Source organism: Artibeus jamaicensis, unplaced genomic scaffold (assembly GCF_021234435.1).
Source record: "Artibeus jamaicensis isolate MK-2021 breed Jamaican fruit bat unplaced genomic scaffold, CSHL_Jam_final contig_519, whole genome shotgun sequence".
In the NCBI taxonomy this organism is placed as follows: Eukaryota; Metazoa; Chordata; class Mammalia; order Chiroptera; family Phyllostomidae; genus Artibeus; species Artibeus jamaicensis.
Window position 1 is genome coordinate 19,615,138 of NW_026521871.1, and position 23,968 is coordinate 19,639,105.

Below are 23,968 nucleotides of genomic sequence, written 5' to 3' on the forward strand. Positions count from 1 at the left end.
GAAATAAATCAGTCAGAGAAAGACATGCCATCTGATTTCATTTACATATGGAATCTAAAGAACAATATAAATGAACAAACAAAACAGAAACATTCATAGATACAGAGAACAGACTGGTGGTTGCCAGAAGGGGGTGAGGATTGGGAAACTGGGGCGAAAACGTGAAGGGATTGAGAAGTGCAGATTGGTAGTTACAAAAGAATTATGGGGATGTAAAGTACAGCATAGGAAATGGAGTCAATAAAATTCTAATCACTATGTATGGTGCCAGGCGGGTACTGGAAATATCAGAGGAATACTATGAACTATATGATGGTCTAACCAATATGCTTTATATCTGAAAGTAATACAAAATAATATTGGATGTAAATTGTAATAGAAAAAAATTAAATTAAAAAAAAACAAACCACCCAAACAACAGACTTAAGACAGCAAATTTCAGCACAGTTTAAAAACCAGCTGTCTGAGACTGGAAATATACACACATCCCTGAAAAACAGTAATTTTTCTGATGACACCTTGTTATGAATATTGTAGAATAGATTCTTGCTTGCATTGGGTTGGGAGGTGGGATTTGATGACCTAGTTTTAACTTTCCTACACATGGCACTGGCTGGGTTGCTGGTTGGTTAGAGCCTCATCCTGAGACACCAGGGTTGCAGGTTTGATCCCCGGTCAGGGCACATACAAGAAGCAATGAATGAATGCATAAATAAGTGGAACAACATATTGGTGTTTCTCTCTTTTTGTCTCTAAAATCAATTTTTATGTGTCTCTGGATCTTCTGTATGTCCTCCTTGGAGAAGTGTCTGTTCAAGTCCTTTTCCCATTTTTTAATTGGGTTAGTTGTCTTCTTAGAGTGGAGTCGTGTAAGTTCTTTGTATATTTTGGAGATTAAACCTTTGTCTGAGGTATCACTGGCAAATATGTTTTCCTATACAATTGGTTGTCTTTTTAATTTAATACTGTTTTCCTTAGCCATGCAGAAGCTTTTTATTTTGATGAGATCCCATTTGTTTATTCTTTCCTTTATATTCCTTGCTCTAGGGGACATATCAGTAAAAATGTTGCTGCATGAAATATCTGAGATTTTCCTGCCAATGTTCTCCTCTAGGACTTTAATGGTTTCAAGGCTTATATTTAAGTCTTTTATCCACCTTGAATTTATTTTGGTGTATGGTGCAAGGCGGTGCTCAAGTTTCATTTTTTTTTGCACATAGCTGTCCAGTTCTCCCAACACCATTTGTTGAAGAGGCTATCTTTACTCCATTTTATGTTACTGCCCCCTTTGTCGAATATTAATTGACTGTAGAGAGTTGGGTTGATTTCTGGGCTCTCTGTTCTGTTCCACTGGTCTATGTGCCTGTTTTTATGCCAGTACCAGGCTGTTTTGATTACAGTGGCCTTGTAATACAGTTTGATATCAGGTATTGTGATCCCTCCTACTTTGTTCTTTTTTCTTAAAATTGCAGCTGCTATTCAGGGTTGTTTATGGTTCCATATAAATTTTTGAAGTGTTCCTTCTATGTCTGTGAAATATGTCATTGGTACTTTAATAGGTATTGCATTGAATCTGTAAATTGCTTTGGGTAGTATGGACATTTTGATGATGTTAATTCTTCCAATCCATGAACACGGTATATGTTTCCATTTGTTTGTGTCTTCCTTGATTTCTTTCTTCAGTGCTGTATAGTTTTCTGCATATAGGTCTTTTACCTCCTTAGTTAGGTTTATTCCCAGATATTTTATTTTTGTTTTTGCTATATTGAATGGGATGTTTTCCTTGACTTCTGCTTCTGCTGATTCATTGTTGGTATACAAAAATGCCTTTGATTTCTGGATATTGACTTTGTAACCTTCTGTTTTGCCAAGTTCATTAATTAGTTCGAGCAGTTTTTTGGTAGGGTCTATAGGATTTTCCATGTACACTATCATGTCATCTGCACACAGTGACAGTTTTGTTTCCTCTTTTCCTATTTGGATGCCTTTTATTTCCTTTTCTTGCCTGATCGCTGTGGCTAAAACTTCCAACACTATATTGAATAGAAGTGGTGAAAGTGGACATCCTTGTCTTGTTCCTGATCAATATCGCCAGCTATCAGAGAGATGCAAATTAAAACCACAATGAGATACCACTTTACACCAGTCAGGATGGCTATAATAGACAAAGCAACAAACAACAAATGTTGGAGAGGTTGTGGGGAAAAGGGGACCTTAGTTCACTGTTGGTGGGATTGCAGACTGGTACAACCATTATGGAAAACAGTATGGAATTTTCTCAGAAAAATAAAAATCGACCTGCCTTTTGACCCAGCAATTCCACTGCTAGGATTATATCCTAAGAATGCTAAAACATCAATTTCAAAAAACCTATTCACCACAATGTTCATAGCAGCACAATTTACAATAGCCAAGAGTTGGGAGCAACCTAGGTGCCTGTCAGTAAATGAATGGATCAAAAAATTGTGGTACATATACACAATGAAATTCTATGCAGCAGAGAGAAAGAAGGAGCTACTACCCTTTGCAACAACATGGATGGAACTGGAAAGCATTATGCTGAGTGAAATAAGCCAGGTGTTGAAAGACAAATACCATATGATCTCACCTTTAACTGGAAGCTAAACAACAAAACAAACAAGCAAACAGAATAAAAACAAAGACACTGAAATAGAGAACAAGGGGACAGTGACCAGAGGGGAGAGGGGAGGGAATTTAAGGGGAAAAAAGGGGGGAGGGGTTTGGAGGAACAAGTATAAAGGACACAGGGACAGTAACTAAGGGGGGTGGAAATGGGAGGGAGGTGGGGAGCATGGGGCAGGTGGGCTGGGATGGGAGAAATAGACATAAAACTGTACTTGAAAATTATCTAAATAAAATTAAAAAATAAATTAAAATCAATTTTTAAAGAAAGTTTTCTTCATATGAATGATAGACAAGAGTACTAAGTCTTTGAGCCATTCAAGAAACATAGTCATGTATCAGAATTGTTGACAGAAAGGGAAAAGCTACTGTTGGCCTCAAGATTTTTGCTTTATGAAAATCATCAAAGTACAGAATCTAGAATCTGAGAAAAAACATTTAAGTAGAAATCTCTTTTCAAGAGTACTGTCAAGATTTCTGTTCTATTCTACCACCACCCCCAAATTCCAAATTACTGGCTACAGAGGTCTTCAGAGGCCCTCTCCTGGTTACTAGCAAACCAGGAAGCAAGAACTAGCTCCATCATACCTTTTTAGCCTCATCCCCACTGCCCTGTCACTTCCTCTCTGCCATATACATACCCTATATTATATCATAACTGCACTACCACTTAGCATGGCTTTGTAAATTATACTTTCTTGCTGCAGTACTTTTGTTTAAGTCACTCTCTACTTGAAGTACCCTTTCCATACCACATCTACATATTGAAATCTTACTGTTTATTTCAGATACGGCCAGAGCCTGGATACTTCAGAAACCATGTGGTTAAACCTCCTTATTTGCATATGAGGAAAATATAATCCACATGAATTCTAAAGCTACTCAAAATTTCTCCCATTCACCCTATAATCAGAATTTATCATTCCTTTCTCCATATGATAGCACAAACAAAAATCATATATGTAGAATGCTTGAGACCTGATCTGTTCTAAATCATTATCTTTGAAGTTTTAAGTGTCCTAACTCTAAAAGAGTACAATGAATTTTTTATTCTTTTTTTTAATATTAAATTTTATTTAGTTACTTTTCAAAAATTTTTTATTCTTAATTGTGGTAAAATACACATAACATAAATACACATGAAAATTTAACTGTTTTAACCATTTAACCATCTTAACCATTTTTAAGTGTACAATTTAGTAGTGCTAAGATAGTCACAGTATTGTGCAACTAGTCTCCAGAACTCAGTCTTGCCAAACTGAATCTCTATATGCATCAAACAACAAATCCCATTGAACACAAGGGATTTTAAAGAGGTGTTTTATCCTGTAAGGTGTGATAAGAGACATAAAGGAATTTAAAGTATATTTGTCTTAACTAAAAAGAAACTTAAAACTTTAATTTGGAGTGTTTGAGAGTTATTTAGAAATCTGATGAAGAAAAGATTTTTCTATAAAAGCAGTTGTGAGAAGTAAGGAGAGGATTAATATTTATAATGGCTGATTATTAAGTTACCAAATTGTATCTACAGGTGTTGGTTTCCTGTACTGTTTTGTATAAGTATCCATTTTTAAAACTATATTTTTATTATAAAAGTTGTGGATGAAAAAGACTTATGTATAAGTTTGGTGACCAAAAGAAACCTTATGGGGTGATCTGATCATAAATTCCTCAATGGGCAGGTCATGGTGGGTAGTCACGCTCCAGGCCTATACCTGCTTTAGTAAAAGTATTTATTGAATGTTTGTTTATTTATGATCATCTTATTTTAATTGTATTTTTCCCATTACCATTTATTCCCCAGGAAAAGGGTTTTAAGCAAGCCCTGTTTATTATTTTTGTGCATCTAGGATAGCATACCTTTGAAATTCCAGAAATAATATTCTTTTTCAGACCTCTCAAGGAAGGCATAACCACCCTTAAGGGAGCACATAATCTCGATAACTATCCTGTACCTTGATTTCCTCCCACCTTTACATAGTGATCTACCTTATGCTCCTTCTTTCATTCCAAATTCTTAAACGGAACTGCAAAACTGTCATTCTCTAGAGCACTTGAGATTTTGCTCCCAGGCAGTGTTGTCAGTATGGTTCAAATAAACTCTTATGAAAATTTTCTACAGATTTGGATGTTTCTTCCTTCAACAAAGTCATACTTGCTAGGAAGCCATTTTAAAATAGTAACAGAAATTGTTACTCTCAATTGTTTTTAGTACAAAATTTTACTTAATCTAAAATAAAGCATGCATAAAAATGAGTGTTTTAGGAACTGCTAGTGCCTTGTGACATTTTAAAAAATGAATCATCTTTTAAAATTCTTTTTTGAATAATTCGATATTTTAGAAGTGTTTGAAGTGGTTAATAAGACCTATTAATGGAGTCAGTTTGTATGGTCTTGAAACCACTCAGTAGCTATATGACCTTCAATAAGTTAATCTCTCTGGGACTTTGCTATAAGATTATCTTATCTATATTATTTATCTTATCTGTAAGATTAGGAGCTAGTGTTATACCTCCCTTATTTGATTGATTGAGGATTAAATGAAATAAGATGTGTAATATTAATACAGCAACCATTGCTTATTAAGTACTTAGCAAATATTAGTTATTAATTTAATTGTAGTTAATATAATTCTGGTGTTTGGACTCTGGAATTAATAATTTACTATATTTCTGATAGCACTTTAATTTTTATTCTTTGTGCCAGAGCTAGGACCAAGTCTATAGTCTTTACTTTCCTGCCCCAACCCCACCAACCAGTACTTTGCATACTGCTGGACAAAAGTAGGTACCTAACCTAAAGGATCTTTTTAAAAGAATAAATGATTAGAGTATTTTTTAATTTTTATACAATACATTTTATTATAACAGCACTGAATGATAGACTCCTTTTCAGAGGAATATATCCAAACAAGGATAAAATGAACTTGGGTTTTCAGGCAAATCAGTTTGGGTTGGTTTTAAAACTACTCTTCTGGACTCATTGAATGTGAAGAGCATTTTAGAGAATCGTTAGAGGTAACTGAAAGGATAGACAAATTCACTGAGCAAAAGGGAGTCAAAACAGCACCACGTATGTTGTCCTTCTATATTAAGGCATGACCTTCTGTCCGGATCCCTTCCTGACTAAACTTGGTGTAACAGAAAGAGCGTTGGATTCAGAAGAGATCAGTATTTCCCACAGGGTTCCCACCATTAGACATTGGATAACTTTTCCTCTTTAAGCCTCAGTTTCCTCACCTATAAAAATGAGAGGATAGTATCTAATGTCCATTTTTCCATTCAGAACATGTGTGGTTCCATGTTGCTAAACTTGGGTATAACGAGGAGGCTATGGAAAGTGCCAGTTCTTTATTCTTCCAGTCTGCCAAAATTCAGACCTTAGTTTCTATTCTGATGAATAACATCTCCCCCTGAATTAGTGCCAGTTGGAAAATTGTAGAATGGAATGTGCCACCTGGGTTTGAATTTGGAAATCCAAAGTACTGTTGCCTTGAGGTACAAGGATGTTTCTGAAGAACCATGCTGGTGAGTAGGCTGATAATATCAGTTTTGGCAAATTGCACTTGGAGCAGGAAAAGAGGGTCAAGTCTCCTTTGCTAATGAGAACAAAATGAGGTAAGAACTCTTTTTTTATCTTCCTGCAATTTACTATTCAAACCATGCCTTGGTGATGAAGTATCACAGAGAGAATCAATGAATCAGTAAGGTGACAAAAATAAATAAAACTTTCTTATGCTTCCATAATGCTTAGCTGTTTATACAGGGTGGGACAAAGGTAGGTTTAGAGTAAGCTCTGGTAGTCAGAAAAAAAAAGTCGTTGAAGAAATAATGTGTGAGCTGAGACTTGAATAGTGCAAAGATCTAGGGGGAAAGACGTATCGGTAGCAAGTGCAAAAGCCCAAAAGTTTAGCATGTTTGAAAGTTTAGCATGTTTGAAAAATACATTAAAGGCATGGTCATTTAAATCTAACAAACTTTAGAAATAGGTATTATCATTACCTTACAGATGAAAATACAGAGAAGTAAAGAACCTAAGTTCAAGTAGTAAATTGAGGACTGAGATGTAATTTCAGATTAGGCTGGCTTTAAAATCTACACTTTTTCCACTGTGCTGTACCACTCAGCAATTGATTAAAATGCAGTTTCTGAGTTGGCTTGAATAACTTGTTTCTCTGTAACATGGTAGGGAAGGAACTCTTTTTTTGTTTTGATTCAGGGTATGTAAAGTATAAATTTCTATTTATTCTTTGCATTTAATGACCATACAGTATTGTGTATTCTTGTGTGACAGTGTTTTATGTATTGTGGTTCCTTGTTACCTCAAGTCTCAGGTGGGTAGGTGTTTTCTGTCAGGGATCTTGTTTTGTCTTTTACTTTTTCATAAGCAACAGGTTTTTATCAAGGGTGTTTTTATGGGCTGAATGTTTGTGTCTGCAGTCCCCCAATTCATATGTTGAAGCTCTGATTCCAAATGTGGTATTTAGAGGTGGGGCCCTTTGGGACGTAATTAGGTTTAGATGAGGTCATGAGGGTTGAGACCCCATGATGGAATTGGTGACCTTATGAGAAGAAGGAGAGAGACCAGAGCTCTTCTCTCTCTCCACCATATGATGCATATCTCTCCACCCAATCAATGCATAAAAAGCGTATGAGATTACCCGTGTGTGTGTGTGTGTGTGTGTGTGTGTGTGTGTGTGTGTGTGTGCTGAGAACTCTTGGCAAATTTCAAGTATATAATGCAGTATTATTATCTGTTGTCACCATGCTGTACATTGGATCTCCAAAACTCATTCATCTTGCATAATTGAAACGTTGGATTCTTTGACCAGCACTTGTCATTTATCTCTCCCTCAGTCCTAGGCAACTGCTATTCTACTCTATTTTAGATTTACATGTAAATGAAATCTTGCAATAGTTATCTTCTGAGTCTGGCTTGTTTCACGTAGCATAATGGGCTCCAGATTCATCCATGTTGTTGCAGATGGTGGGATTCCCTTCTTTTTTTTAAGGCTGGATATTTTATTGTATGTATATGTCACATTTTCTTTATTTGTCCATCAACAGACATTTAGATTGTTCCCATATCTTTTTTAAATTTTATTTTTTACTTTTTTTATTGTTGTTCAAGGACAGTTGTCTTCATTTTCACCCTACCACTCCCCCCCCAACCCCAGCCATCCCCACCTCCCACCCTCAATCCTACCTGCCTTTGGCTTTGTCTGTGTGTGCTTTATACTTGTTCCTTGACAACCCTCCCCCATTCCCTTGCCATTATCTCCTCCCACATCCCTTCTGGTCACTGTCAGTTTGTTCTTCATTTCAATGTCTCTGGTTATAGTTTGCTTGCTTGTTTGTTTTGTTGATTAGGTTCCACTTATAGGTGAGATCATATGGTTTTTGTCTTTCACCACCTGGCTTATTTCACTTAGCATAATGCTTTCCAGATCCATCCAAGCTGTTGCAAAGGGTAGGAGCTCCTTCTTTCTTTCTGCTGCATAGTATTCTATTGTGTATATTGTTTCCATATCTTGGCTGCTGTGAGAAAGGGGTGGTTTCTAAGTAGACCAATGGACAGAGGCATTAGTTTGACAAGAGGTAATTGGAAAACAGTGTCTGACCAGGGGATTGATATATTACCATTCAGTGTCTGAATGGTAGTAGGAACAGGTTTCTACATATGCTTTTTCAGGTTGTTCACAGCACAAGAGCATGGACTAAGGAGACAAGTGGGAGATGAAACATAGCTCCACATTCTGCTTGCCAAGCCAACTATCCTGGGCCAGGATTGTCCACCTAGAGGAAGGGGTGCCTTTTTCTAATTCACATAAAGACTCTGCAACAATCTTGTAAGGGAAATAGTGGAAGATAAGTTTAAAATAAATGGTGGGCCCAGATTATAGAGGACATTTCTTTGTACTAGACTGCTGGATAGAAGTGTGCGGCTTTGAGCATAGTGGTGATTATGGCTGTGATTTGTGACCCTACACTGGAGTTAAACTTGGATATTTTTCAATACAAGGAATCCTATTTGTCGGGCATAAAATAAATCCATATCTTTTGAAAATTATATTTGCTCAATGTTTCTCCAAAGTAAACTTTATAACTAACCCACTTTGCTCCAATATCAAATCAGCCTGATTTAATTTTATAAGCCAGTCATGGAAAGAGAATCTGTTCCATGACTCTAAAGCATTCTGTTCTGTAGCTCCATTATAATTATAGACAAATGCATCCAATCTTCCCATCACGTGTTCTTCTGAGATACAGAATTTTTTTCCTGTATTTGATAATCTTGTGCTAGTACATCATTTAATTATTCCCTAAAATAGAGACCTTCAGAAAATCTGCTCAGAAAAAATGATCTGCTGTTCCCAACTGAAGTCACAGCTGGGGTGTTTACTCAGAGATTAGTCATTTTCAGGGCTTTAAGATTGCTGTTTTTCTTAAGGTGTCTCATCTGCCACCTAAGGCTGTTGAAGCTTTCCTGTGGAACACTTGAGGGAATTTTATAAACTCTGGAGGACTAAGTTGGTATCACAAGAGATCTATAAGCCCAGGACTCTATTAGATTGTGCATGGTTGCCCTGTCTAGCATTAGACTCCAAATGTCTAACTGTTTTCAATTCAATAAGCCCACAAACATTTCCTGAACATATATACTATGTGTCAAACAGTAGGACAGGTATTGGGAATACAAAAGTGAATAGAGCACAGTTCCATCTAAAGAAGTATATACAGTCTCTAAACTTGATCATCAGAAGCACTGAGTTTTAATTTTACTAGCTAGTTCTGCTACCTACTAACTGCCACCGTTACACACAAGTCACTTAATTTATCTGAGCCTAATTTCCCTATAAAACTACTAACACTGAGATGACATTCATGTATGGTGTGAAATGTAGTAAGATTGATTTGGTTATCTGGGAAGAATGAAGCATATAGTCACTTAGGTTCTCTTCCCCTCCTTCACACCCTTCTGTCCCCTTTGGATCTTTACCTTTACAGACTAAAAAAAGACTCATTATTTCAGCCTTTCCTAAAATCAAAGCGTTTTCATTTTGTTCTGTTTCTTTTTCATTGGGCCATTTCTACTTTTATCATGTCATTTGTGTGTAGATAAGTGGACCTGATACTCTGTATCACAAATACAGTATGAAAGTACTAAGGCTTGTACTTGGTCAGAGTGTAAGAAACCTCTTATGTTGGGTTTCCAATAAACTTTCTGATGATAACTAATATTTTTTTACCTCCCACTTTTTTAATTGATTATGCCATTACAGTTGTTCTATTCCCCCCTTCATTCTCCTCCACCCTGCACCCCCCACCCCTACCATTTCCCCCCTTTAGTTTATAACCTCCCACTTTCTTGATCTTTTCGTGTTTTGTCTGATATCCTGCAGGACTGATGTCTTAAGAAAACAACTTTCTGCCATTTTAGGTTCCTTTACTGGATTGTAGTTGAACACTCATTATCCTCTGATAAGATCATTTCCCCTGAATATGTTTTCTTACACTTAGTCACATTAAAACTCCTCTGCCACTTTTCTGCCCACGTCCACATCATCTTTCAGTTTATCCCTAATCAGTTTGGCATTTTAATCCCTGGAAGAACCGAATGCCATCTGCAATCTTGGCAATTTCCCCACGCATTCTCTTCCAGATCCTTCATATGAATGTTAACTAAGACACCATGCAGCTTGTTTTCAAAGAAGTGCCTTAGTTGCAGAGCATTTGATTTAATAACTTAATCACTGAGTTAATAAAATGAAGAATGTTGCATTTATCCAGAAGTGTCCAATTTCTATTCTTTTTTTCTTATTCCTAAACCAACTATCCATAACAGACATTTCTTCTCCATGTACTGAAAGAAAGTTTTATGGTTTATGAGTTATATAACAAGTCCAAATTTAAGATAGTAACCCCTTTACCAATAATGTAAGGTCCTATTTCAGGTTTCATTTATGTCACTGTTCCAGAACATCTATAGTGAGAATCCTATACCACTTTCTATCACTTCATTAAATCCTGTTTTTAAATAAATAACACTGTCATTTCCCAGATAGATTCTAAATTCTAGGTCTAACTGATCAAATGATCAATTGAATTGCTAGGTGAGTGCTGTCTAGTATCTATTGGTTTGCCATTTAACTTGTAAAACAGTAAGTCCTAAAGTCTAGTTTCTACACCAGCCTCTAAATGATCTTGAACCATAGTTCGCTTTACACCAGTCTCTCATATTACAGACAAAATAGTCTCTCAGATCTTAGGCACATCTGGTCATGCCACCTCTCTGCCTAAAAATTTTTAATAGTATTTTTGGAGACAGTTGGGAAAATGTGAATACAGGCATATCTCAAAAATATTGTGGGTTTGGTTCCAGGCCACCACAGTAAAATAAAATAAAACTTATATTAAAGCAAGTCACACAAATTTTTTTAAGTTTTCCTGTGCATATGAATGTTACGTTTACTCTGTACTATTAAATGTGCAATAGCAATATGTCTACAAAAGCAACATATATTGATAAATAATGCCAACCATCACCTGAGCCTTCATTTTGCCGATGGAAGGTCTTTCTTTGATGTTGATAAAAATACAACTATCTGCAAAGTACAGTAAAATGATGCATGCCTGTATAGACTCAATAAAGATGTTAAAATTATTAATTATGAAATAATAATTATTAAAAAGTAATTGATTAAAATGCAGTTTCTGAGTTGGCTTGAATAACTTGTTTCTCTGTAACATGGTAGGGGAGGAACTCTTTCTTCGTTTTGATTCAGGGTGTGTAAAGTGTAAATTGCTATTTGTTCTTTGCATTTAATGACCATACAGTATTGTGTATTCTTGTGTGACAGTGTTTTATGTATTGTGGTTCCTTGTACCTCAAGTCTCAGGTGGGTAGGTGTTTTCTTCCAGGGATCTTGTTTTGTCTTTTACTTTTTCACAAGCAACAGGTTTTTATCAAGGTTGTTTTTATGGGCTGAATGTTTGTGAAAGATAAATGTGTAGAATTGGTAATTTCATTGAAAGATAGTGGATTGGAGGTTACCAGCGACTGGAGGGAGAGAAGAATGGGCAGTGATTGCTTAAGGGTAGAGTTTCTGTTTGAGATGATGAAAAAGTTTTGGGAATGGTGGTAATGGTTGCATAACATTATGAATGTACTTAATGCCACTGAATTGTACGCTTAAAAATGGAAAATTTTGTTGCATGTATTTTGCCAAAATAAAAACATTTGTCATTATCAGTTAGAGGTAACGCTTAAAATTTTACAGGAGAAATGACATGTTATCTGGAATTTGCCTTGAAACACTTGAACAATAGTCTCGGCAACAATAGTTGAGGATGATAGATGAGAAAGATTAGCAAAATGTTAATAGCTACCAAGGGTAGACTTTTTTCATAGTAAGATGTTCCTAAAAAAATTTTGGAAGCTAACCATTAAGTCCTAGCTACTCAGCCTGACATTTGAAGCTCTTTGCTAGTCAGTCTCTTCTGTTACTCAGGTGACTTAGCTCTCACTGCTCACCCCGTAGTGCTCTCTCCTGCAGTCAGCTGGTTTGCTGCCTCGTTCTGTGCTCGTAACTGCCTCTGTGCCTTTGCACACACATTTTATTTCTGCTTCCTCCTTATTATTTGGCATATTTCTACTCCTTCTTTAAAATTCAGTCTTCCCAGACTTCTCCAGGCAGTAAAAACTCCCTCCTTGGGGTTCTCACAGTCCCTTATTTGTTACCCCTGCTACAGCTTATATAGTCTGTATTAAGATCATTATTTACACTTCTGCTATCCACTAATGTGCAAACTTTGTGAAGGCAGAGGAAACACTTTTCACTGTATGTCTTTCTGAGCTATATGGAACTTTTGTTGTTGTTTTAGTTGTGTTATAAATATTTTTTAAGGAAAAGGTTGAAAAGTGAGAATGTGAATACTAGTTATAAATCCTAAGAGTTAAAAGGGACCTTAGCAATTACCCATATGGATACTGGTCTCCATTTCTAGGCTGTGCTTTCTGCACTTAGCAACTGCTAATGCATTTTTACATTTCTAGCACCTACATTTTACATTTCTAGCACTTGGGTGTTCAGTAAATTGTTGCTGAATTTACTGACAAACCACAGCCCTTTTTCTACAGATTGCAGAAGGCCAACTATCTAAGCTTGGGGTATGTGGACACATACTTTTTCGAAGAAACCATTGATTTTCAGGCATGGTTTTTTAAAGCAGCAAATAAGCACCTGGAGGAATGACCCTGGGCCAGGAGAGTCTGGCTATTTAGCTGGGACTGCAGCCATGTCTCCAGTACATCCACATCTTGCCAGTGGGTGGCAGCAGAGGCTCACAAATTCTCTTTAAGACCAGCAGTCCTGATTTTACCCTTTGGTTATAGGATGGAAAATAGGTGTCCTCTACTATTTCCTGACTTCTTGATACCCAAAGATGCTTGGCTAAAAGACCAAGGCTTGAGTTAAGACAGTGTGAGCCAGAGACTAAGCACCTTGTTAAAGATAAATGTCCAGACCAATGCTAATTCTTATATTTATTATGCTATAGGTTCCACAGTCCTAAGAAAGCCTTCTCCTCCCTAAGTGTCTTCTGGAGCCTGCAAATGCATTGTTGATGCTTTCATCTTCTAGCTTGAGGTTTTGATCTTTGTGCAAACTTAAGTCACGTAGGGAGAATATACACTCCAGGCTCTTTTTAGGTCCTTTAGTTCCAGTTGGATGGGTGGAGATTAAGAACAAATTTTCGTGCATGAAAGGATAGAGAAGAAAGAGCATGATATAGATACCCTGGGATGTGGACAAGAACAGAAGAGAAGATCCCTGGGCATGCAGAGATAGGCTCAGTCCACTGAATCCTGACAGTGGCCTCTTCTGATTTTCTACATTTGTCCAGCCAAAACCATCACTCCTAACATCTCCAGGCAATAAGCAAGCACTGATTGTGAACTTACTAAGTACACAGCTCGGTGAAGGAGTTGGAAATTTACAGATACAATGATTATATTTGCACAGGCCTTAGCATATAATACGACAATAGGACATAACCAATATTTAAAATCCAAAATGTTTTGGAAAATCCATGGCTTACTTATGGATGGTCTTTGCTCTGAAGCATTATGTAATCATAGTCTGGTGGTCTGAGGCTAGGGGTAGGATAGGGATACAGATTATTAGACAACCGAGTTTAGAAGGTGGTGTTAGATAGTGATGCTATGAGCCAAATATGAGCAGACAATAAGTAGTATGAAAGTTCAGAAGAGGCAGAAGCTATGTTGGCTGTGGTGATAGTAAAACAGCAGTAATACTTGGTACATAATGTTTGTTGCATTTTCCTAATAGTAATTAATATTTGCATAGCATTTCAAGTTTCCAACACTTTAATGTCGGTTATTCTCATCTGGCCTCATTAAATCTTCACTACAACTTGTGAGTCAACTATTATAAATTGAGGATAAAATACTTAGAATAGTGGTTAGTACATAGCGAATATTTGCTATTATTATTAGCTCTATTTTATGTATCAGGAAACTGAGGCTCAGAGAAGTAGTGACTTGCCCAAAATCACAGAGCTGAGCAGTGGTGGGACTAAGCCTGAACTCAGCACCCTGGCTGTTATTTGTAGACCTTTGTCCCTTATCCTATGCATAAAAAGCAGGTTTTAAGCCGGGCTTGCCTAGTTTAGGCTAAATTTGGAGGTGGCCTTAAGGGAGAAATCATGCTCCTTAGCCTCACAAGCCCTATTTGACAGGAAGATAGGAATTGATGAGGGTGTTCAGTGCCTTGAGTAAGAAGAGTTAAATCTAGAATCCTCTATTCATTTTAGCAATAAGGGGGAGATGATCCATCAAGGAAGCGCCAAGCCATTAAACTCACATACATCCTCAGCTGCTAGGCTTGTTAAGAAAATGTTACAATAGGGGGAAATTGACAACACAGGCACCCTTAGGTATTTTTAGTCTGTGCTTCAAGGATGTACATCTTGGGTTCTGTTTAGGACTGAGCACAAGGGGGTGAATTTGAATTGGTCAGAAAATCCCTAATGAGTACCTTTTTTTTGTCCCCAGTTTATGCAAGGAACTGTATGTGGGGGGTAGGGGTGGGGGGTTAAGGGAGGTGAAATAACTTTCTCAAACACCGGCGAGGGTGCTATAATCTTTTTCTTGGGTGGGTGGCAGTGTGGAAGTATCAGTAAAAACTATAACTGTCTCTATTCCTTGCACTAGAAAGTCTGCAATGAATTATTTGTCCTTCTAATGTAAAACATAGTGATTGTAGTTAATGATACTGTATATATAGTTGAAATTTGCTGAGTAGAATTTAAGCATTTCTATCACACACAAAAATAACTATGTGAGGTGATGGGTGTATTAATTAACCTGATTGTAGTAATCACATTCACAAAGTATATGTATATCAAATCACCATGGGGTATACTTTAACTATATACAATTTTACTTGTCAATTATATTTCAGTAAAGCTGGAAAAAATATATTACTTATTTCATGGATATATTCTTAAATGTAAGCCATTGTAACACTGTTTGTAATAGCAAAACAACCCCAAAACTAGAGATCCAAATGCTCACCCAAAAATATTGATTAAATTATTGTATGACCTTCAAATGGAATTTTGTACAACTATTAAGAAAGAGGTCCATCAGTATGTGCTGAAAATATATCACGAAGATGTATTTTTAAATTCAGTAAAAATCAAAGTTCAAAAAGTTTATGTAGCATGATACATATTTGAAGCATATATGTATACAGATTATGCACACATTTTTTCCACAATGGAATGATATGCTTGCACTGATAATGGGGAGTATATTTGATGAGAGAGAAAAGAGAAACTTATTTTTCATTTTATTCTTTAATGTGCCTTTTTTTCCCCTTTAATGTGCTTTTTGATTGGTTTAACTATATGACATACTTCTTCTAAAAAAATTTAAGCCTTTTGTCTAAGGTCACACAGGAAAGGGCAAAGCTAGGATTCCCACCAAACTAATTCTAGGACCCTTGTGGATTCTAGCACACTGCCTCCTAACAGTGCTCTTAGTATCAGGCAGTACTTTTGTCGCTTGCTTGTAAGCTACATAATTTTTAATGAAAATACCTGGAACTAAAATATCCAAAGGCCAGGATCTGGGAGAACATGCTTATTCTCCACAGAAAGCTCTGTGCCCCATCTGCCTGCCATCTTGGATCCTTTTTTTATAAGATTGTGGCTCAGCCAAGAGAGGTCAGTGACCTGGAGCCAGGAAATACAGACTGATTTCTAACTGGACAAATTACCTTAAGGAAAAGGCATTAAGATAATTGGAGAGGTGGGGGTGGGGAGAAGGCATGAAAACAGTATCATTAGCCAGCTTGGTAAATGGGCAGGTGCAGGAAGTGGCAGCTAAACCAAGCCAGAATCTATAAATATACCTCAATATTAGTGTTTAAAACCCACAAAATAAGTGAGTGAATTTAAAAACTTGACAGCACCCAGATATAAACTCTTATTTCTAAGCTTAACTCTTACGAACTCCTCTGTGATTCGGGTATGTTATTTAACTGCTCTTGGGTTTCAGTTTCCCCATCGGTTAAATGGATGACACTATCTGACCTGGCTACTACAGAGTTGTAAGGAACAAATAAGGCAAAGAATGTACTTGAAAATGCAAGGCATCATACAATATGAAGTTACTGTTAATGTTTCTGAAACTTACTGCACAGAAGGAGAGCTATTTTGAAATGGAAAATGGGAGGAAGCATCAGAAAAGCATTGCTGGTAACAAGGTAGCACACCTAACCAACAGAAGAAAGGAACTCAGAAGTCATTTACTCTAGTTCGTTCCTCCTTTTTGTAGTCATGTACAGAGTCCAAGATCTGTACTATCATCTGTATCAAGATCTGTATTAATTTGCAGAGTAATGATAGTGCCATGAGTAGACTATTATTTAAACCCATAAATAAGATGGAACAGTAGTCAGAGGGACAGGATATGTGAGAGGCCTTTTGCCCAAAGGGCTTACTGAGCTATCAGTGTTGAACAGGGTCCTAGAAGGAAACCGATGAAGTTTAGTAAGGAATTAGGGCAGAGGTGGGGGGATGAACTTCAGTGATTCAACTCCAGGATGGCTGAGTTCCTCTGAGGAACAATTTGAGGGTGGCCAGGGACTTGGATAGGACAAATGACAACTTCCTAGAACAGACTGTTCCAGAACCCAGAGATGAAAGGAAATAGCCTAGTGGCATTCTGGGTAGTTCACAGGAACCAGGATAGGAAGTATTTGTAGTAGAACTAGTGCTTACAACATCAAGTCCCTTTTGAGCGGAAGAAGGAAATGGGGAAAAAATATGCAATACAGCACACATAACAAGTCAGTTTCTGTAATGGTGGAAGTAAAGATGAAGAGAATGAGTCAACAGAGGGAGATAGTACCATGCAGTGCCAAGGTCATGGACTCAGACTTGGGTGTGAATACGTGCTCTGTCACTAACTTACCTTGTGACCTTGTATATGTCATTTTCCTCCTCTGAATCTTGGTTTCCTCATCTGGAAAATGAATACCTTTTCCCCTGTCTCATGAGTTGTTAAGAAGATTAAATGAGATGTTTCTAGAAACAACTAACACACAATTCTTAGAACATGATGCCCAATATGTTAATTTATTCCTTTAATTTGGAAAGGGACCTTTAGCAAATGGTCAGTGAAACATGCTAATTTGACATTTCAAACATTGGAAAAGCAAGCCCAACCTAGCTAACAGGTACAGTGTGGAAAGGCCCTTTTTACAAATAGAGAACTAGCCTAAGTGGGCAGGTAATAAAATCTTTTGGCAGGAGGGTAGGTTAAGGACAAAGTAGAAATGGATATAAATATAAGCATAACACAGTCTGCTTATGTGAAGGCTATAAAGCCATTAATGTGAAGTTCCTTCAGACCCATGACAAAAATGGGAAGATAATAAATACTGTATAACAGCTTGACTTATTTTCTTGACTTTTCAGAAACATAGGGTAATTTTTGTGTTCAACTATAGTAGCTTTCCTCATGATCCTCCCTTTTTTTTCTGGTATTCTCCCACTCTTTTTGGAAGTATGGGTATGAAAAGGCAAAATGACAACGGTTTCTTTAAAAGTAAAATTCCAAAGGTGGAAACTAACTAGAAGATCAGAGTGAAATGGCAGATAGGGGAAGATAAAGAAACTATAGAAGATTGACTTTGTCTTCACCAGGAATAATATTATGGAAATTCCTACTTTTAGACTTCTTTGTTAGCCAAAGGACCAGAGATGTTATAAAATTACAAAACCTGAGAGTAAAAAGGTGCTTTGGTTTATTTGTAGGTGAATAAGTTGAGCATAAAAGGAGAGGAAGTGGTTTGCTTGAGTTTCCCAGTCGTGGTTGTCCGACTGCAAAGTTAGGTTCTAACCCTAACACACATGTCTTGACTGTCATTCTGCGGTTCTGTCTGCTCTAGGCTCAACTTTACAATAGTGAATTTCTGACCTCAAACACTTATACAAAACTGATATGTGGGTGTTTTTTTTTTTCTTTTTCTAGGGCCAAGTGCTTTAGGGGCAAAAAAGTCCTTGGAGATTATGATATCAAAGTGGAACAGGTAATCAGCCTGAAGCCCGGAGCTGCATTTACATCATCAGTCCTCATTGATCCCCCTCAGCATCTCAGAGTGAACCATCTAGTTCTGCTGCATGGAGTACAGTGTGTTTCACCAGGTTCCAGGCTATCTCCTCCACCCCACCCTTTCCCCAGGGTTTTTCTCTTTATGAGACATAGTCCTGAAGGCTGTATCTTTCAATTTCGCTGACTTTCTATCTTGGTTCTGGTGTCCATAGAGAGGCAAGTAGTGTGGCTCTTAGGGCCCTCATTCAGTGTGGGGTTCTCAGGCTGAGGAAGACCTTAGAGTGTCTTCCCAGGACTCTGGCCACAGCTCCATATTGTTAGCAGTATGGTATCCCTGGGTGAGCACATGTTTGCCATTCCTGTATGCCGTCTTGAGTGGTGACTACTCTGGGATTGAGGCTACACTTCAGAGGGAACTTAGAAAAGAACACCTCCTTGTTTCAATGCAGTGAATTCCTGAAAGGGTCATTTTTTATCTTCCTCTATTATTTGCTTCTTGATAAATAGAAATTAGATCCATTTGGGTAGGGGGAAATGTGCAGTTTAAACAATGCATGTATTTTCTAGGTAATAACAGAAGTTATCATTCCTTGCACAGTATGCTGTGATCTACAGAGTACTTTCCTAACCATTATTACATTCAGTTCTTTTCATAAAATTTTTAAAAATTGGTTTGAAAGAGTAGGAGAAATACCAGTTTGTTGTTTCATTTATCTACACATTCACTGGTTGACTCTTGTATGTGCCCTACCAGGGATCAAACCCGTAACCTTGGCATATTGGGGCAAGGCTCTAATTAACTGAGCTGTCGGGGCTGCATTTACTTCTTAAAATAAGTTGTTAGGTAGACAGGGTTGATACATTTTTTTCCCATTTTATACATGGGAGGACCATTTTCTCCAGAGAATATAAGTAACTTGCCTAATGTCTTGTGCAGCTAGTTGAGGGGAATGCAGAACAAAAACCCACTTGCCTAATCTAAAACCTAGTACTTTTATGTTGAAACTGGTAAAGGGCATGTTGTTCTCAGAGAAGCAGCGCAAAGGATGCTGGTGGGCTGGGAGTCTGAAGACCTGAGTTTTGCATCTGTCACTGCCAACAATATGTTTTCGTTTTTTTTGTTTTGTTTTTGTCTAGAAAAGTAACTTAACTGCTACTTATCTCTGTTTCATCTGCCTCATAGAGTTGCTATGAGTTAAATGAGATAAGTTTGTAAAAAGGCTTTTTAAATTTTTTTAAATTATTTTTCAACTACAGTATTCTGTCTTTTACTCCCATTTGAAAACTGTAAATAAAAAGTTTGGTAGTGGGGATGTTGCTGCTGTTGCTGCTGCTTATGTGGAGGACTAGGCAAAGTCAGCACTGTTGACTTATTCCCTTAGTATCATTTTTTTTTACTTTCTTACCATAGTAGAATTATATAACATGAAATTACCTTCCTAATCTTTAATGTTATTTTCCAGGCAGAATTTTCAGAACTCAACCTGGTGGCTCATGCAGATGGGACCTATGCCGTGGATATGCAGGTACTCCGGAACGGCACAAAGGTTGTACGGTAAGGTCCTTTCTGTCCTCAGGGTTACTGTTACTGTCTCCAAGTTATCATCTCTGGCTTACAGAGGCAGTTTCAAAATCAAGTGTTGAAGTGGGATAATAATGCTATGTATAGTGTGCAGAACTTAATGGTGTGTATAAGGAGGCAAAGAAAACCAGCTACTCCCTCGGGGAGCTCTTATTCCAGTGGTAGAGAAAGCTTCATGGACTGAGTTTACTTAGAGGTAACTAAATTTCTGTCAGAGGGGTCCTGGAACTCTAGCCCCAGTTCAACCAGTGCAGCTCTGTGCTTTTATCTCTGCATATATTTTCCTGGAAATCAGGATTTAATTGCTTTAAAAAATGTTCGGACCTGGCTTGTATGGCTCAGTGGGTTTGGTGTTGTCCTGCAGAAAGAGGGGTTGCCAGTTTGGTGTGCTCAGGGTGCACGCCTGGGTTGCAGGCTGGGTCCCCAGTTGGAGGCATGTGAAGGGTGGCCAATCAATGTTTCTCACCTCTTTTTCTTCCTGCCTTCCATTCTCCCTAAAAATAAATAAATAAAATCTTATTTAAAAAATAAAAGAAGTTGTACAGCCTTAAAAAAAAGTTTGAAAACCTCTATGTAATTCAACCTCCTATTTTACATTGATTTGCTTAAATTCACAGAGTGAGTTGGTAGCAGAACCCTGTATTCTATGTGAATTCTTTTAACTTCTCGTCTTGTGTTCTTTCTGTATTCCCCACCCAGGGAACTCATAACTCTGACAAGAAAACCCAGAGTCGAAGTGACACTGTTGGTACAAGAAAATTTTTGGTTACAGAGCACTTATATGCTAGGTAGTATGCTAGGCACATGTATACATGATCAAATGTAATACAAGAGTTCCGTGAGGGAGGTGATGAGAATTCTAGATTGGAGGAAATTATTTCCACAGTATTATTCTTACCAGCGGCTTGGTGTGGCTTCAGGTTTTCAGATATCAGAGTCTTGGTCCAGGAAGAGTCTTCATTTTACTTTCTTCCCTATTTCAATCTGTAGTACTTTGACAGCAAGGCCTCTAGTATCTAATAAGAACTGGGACAGTGACAGGAAAGGCAAAATTTAGGTATCTGGCACCTAACAACAGAAAATGTGGGCTTGTCCATCCTGAGTTCATCTATCCTGGAGACTAAGGAGGAGGGCAGAAAAAGAGATGTTCATCCTGCAAGAGAGACAGTGGGTTTCTCTAGCTGCAGGTAGAGTGAATTATGGGGATGCAAGCACAAACCATGTGGTAACAGGGTGCTGGGAGGGATCTGGCAAGAATAAGACAGGCCCTTCCAGGTACCAGGAACTCAAGAGCTGGCCACAAGTCTAGAGCTCAATTCCTATAACTGGGATATGAGGTTTGATCTTAGGCATACAGCCGGAGCCAGTTTCTCAGAATTGGGGCACTTGAAAGTCAGAGCATCTCCAGCACTTGATGCTAAGTCTTCTGAGAGACTGAGGAAGGCTCCTACCAATATCACTTTAAAAGAATGATCTCCTAGCCTGGGTGGGAGAACTGTAGGTAGGGGTTGGATGAATGCCTGAGCAGAGAACCAAGTAGGTCATTGCTATGGTGTGAAACTGCTGAATCCTAGATCCTTGAGGATGGATGCTGCCACAGAATTGAATCTCGAAGAAGATGAGGTCCCTTAGGAGTAAGTGTATGAAGACAGTGGCCCTAGTACTGTGGATCAGCTGTGGCTAAGAGTTTTGCTGGCTAGAGGTGAAATGCAGGGAGCCTTCCCAGGCATGGGAACATTCTGTACTCTTAGTGCTTCCTGTAGCTGTTGCTCAACCTCAGTCCTGCAAGAAAATATTTGTACCTCTCCCTAGCGTCCGCTTTGGAAGAACAACATTGGGAAGTCTGGCATCTGGTCTCAGCCAGCCTGAACCCTTGCTCTCCTGGGGGCATGATGAGGGCATTGCCTATTTTAAGGAGCAGATTTAAGGAACTTCAGCTTTCACACTGACCCATAGTGACAGGAAAAATCTTGTTCACTTAAGGTGTGAGGATCTGTTTCTTCCTTCCTGAAGACATTTGCATCTTAGAAAAAGGCCATGTTTAACCCGGAGGAATAGGAATTTCAGAAATATATTTCTCAAATCTCCTTTGAGATGTGCCATAATGTCTCATTTCTAGTCCATAAAGAAGAGAAATAATAAAGTAAGGGGCTTGGATCAGGTGGCCCTTAAGACCTCTTCTCTACTTTGGCCTTTGGAAATGGGAGATAAGGTGACACGACTTGAGGTGATGTTTAATGGCAAACTTGCCTCTATGTTCTTACCAGGTCCTTCCGGCCAGACTTTGTGCTCATCCGGCAGCATGCATTTGGCATGGCGGAGAATGAGGACTTCCGCCACCTGATCATTGGCATGCAGTATGCAGGCCTCCCCAGCATCAACTCACTTGAATCCATTTACAACTTCTGTGACAAGCCGTGGGTGGTAAGTGAGGTCTCCTTCCTCCCAGGTAAAAGGGGAGGATCCAGGTTATGCATCTCCCAGTCCGCCAGGAGGGACCACTGGTAAACAAGATGCAGTAGGCACTAGCTGAGAGGTTGTGGGAAGGAGCATCAACTGGGACATAGGAAGGGCAGGCTCTCACAAGAGAATGGTATCATCGCGGGCTGGGGCACCTTAGTTGCACAGTGGGCCTTTGGCTTCACAGCAAAGTCACACCAAAATTCTGTGTAGAAGTCCTTACAAGTCTGTAGGCTCTGTCCTCAGCCATAGGATGCAACAATAAAAATACCTGTTTCTTGCCTTTGAATGGTCTATCTATTGGAAAGCCCTGAGGCCAGTGGGGACCAAGGAGATGGTCCATCTCAGTGGGATGTTAGTGACAGTCTTACCAAGTGTTTTAACAACCTCAAATTCAGATTTATGCACATAAGTATGAATCAGACACTTGTATGAGCTAGAAGTGCCCTTAGAGATCAAACCTCCACCCTTCATGGTAGATATATGAAAATACAAAAGGAAAGTAAGGAGTATAAAACCATTTACTATATTGCACCAACATCTGAGATTTTCCTATTTTAATTTTATTTAATCTTCGCACTAACCTTACCAGGATGGTATTAGTATCATTATTACCACTTTTTAGAGAGACATGAGACCCAGAAAAGGTTAACTTAACAAAGTTACACAGCCAGGATTTCTCTAGATTGTACTGTCACTCACATAAATTAAGTTACCATGTGAGGAAAAAACTGCTGTTCTCTTCCTTGGCTTGTCTGGAAATCTAGGAGGCAGTGGAAACTTCTGAGCAGAGAAAAAGAGTGGGGCCAAGAGGGAGAGTGACCTTTGATGGCTATTGTGGCGCTCTGGCCTCTCCTCTGACAGCTGAAGCCACCCAGGTCCAGTAGCTCTGCTGCTGCAGGCTGGCCCTCTCAGAAGGAAACACCTGCCCCTAATCACATCCTCCTCCTCTTGTTTTCCAAAAATCAAATTTCAGCTATCACATACTGGCTTGCCAAGAGTCATGGCACCAGTGGCTGATTTTGAAGTTTCTGGACCTCAAGCTTCTCCACCACTCAGGGAGCTGAAGGTGGTAGGATGTTTTTTGTTGTTGTTATTTTGTTTTTGTTTTTTAATGAACTAGACCCATTGCCTCTGCTCTTGATCTTTTTTTCACACCTGAACTCAAAGTTTACACATTCCCTTGAAAGCCAGGAAGAATCAAGGATATGAGAGAAAGAGTCAAAAGACCTGGGAATTGCTGTGGTTGAAAAGGAAGGTTGGGTTCCCCTTTTTCAGCCTTTCCCTCTGTGTGGCCTAAGGCATCTGGAATCCTAGTTTTACAGAAACAAGCTAAAAGGGTTGTGATTTGAGTGTGTTGTTACTCACAGAAGAACATGCACAAGGCCTTCACCAAGCCTCCACCAAGCCTCATTGTAGGGACCTCCCCTTTCTCCTTAGTCATGTGACCATCCCTACTACACGTAATGCCCTCATCCTTCCCCCAGTCTTTTTAATACCTGTTAGAATTTGGCTCCCTCATAGCCACACAGGGCAATTCTGCTATTGTCAGCTATTCTGGGTGATTTCACTTATCAGCCTTCTGACTAAACCCCTCTCTGCCATGGTTTCTTTGTTTGTAAACTAGGAATAATATTA

General features: G+C 38.4%; 1 protein-coding gene across 1 annotated transcript in view; it reads left to right on the plus strand.

Annotated features, from left to right (window-relative positions):
- Window positions 1-23,968, plus strand: part of SYN2 (synapsin II) — a 197,844-nt gene that overhangs the window by 134,651 nt on the left and 39,225 nt on the right. The window contains exons 2-4 of the mRNA XM_037139320.2: window positions 18,208-18,265; window positions 19,752-19,843; window positions 22,138-22,294. Coding sequence (XP_036995215.2) covers window positions 18,208-18,265; window positions 19,752-19,843; window positions 22,138-22,294 — 307 coding nt within the window. The remainder of the gene's footprint in view (window positions 1-18,207; window positions 18,266-19,751; window positions 19,844-22,137; window positions 22,295-23,968) is intronic.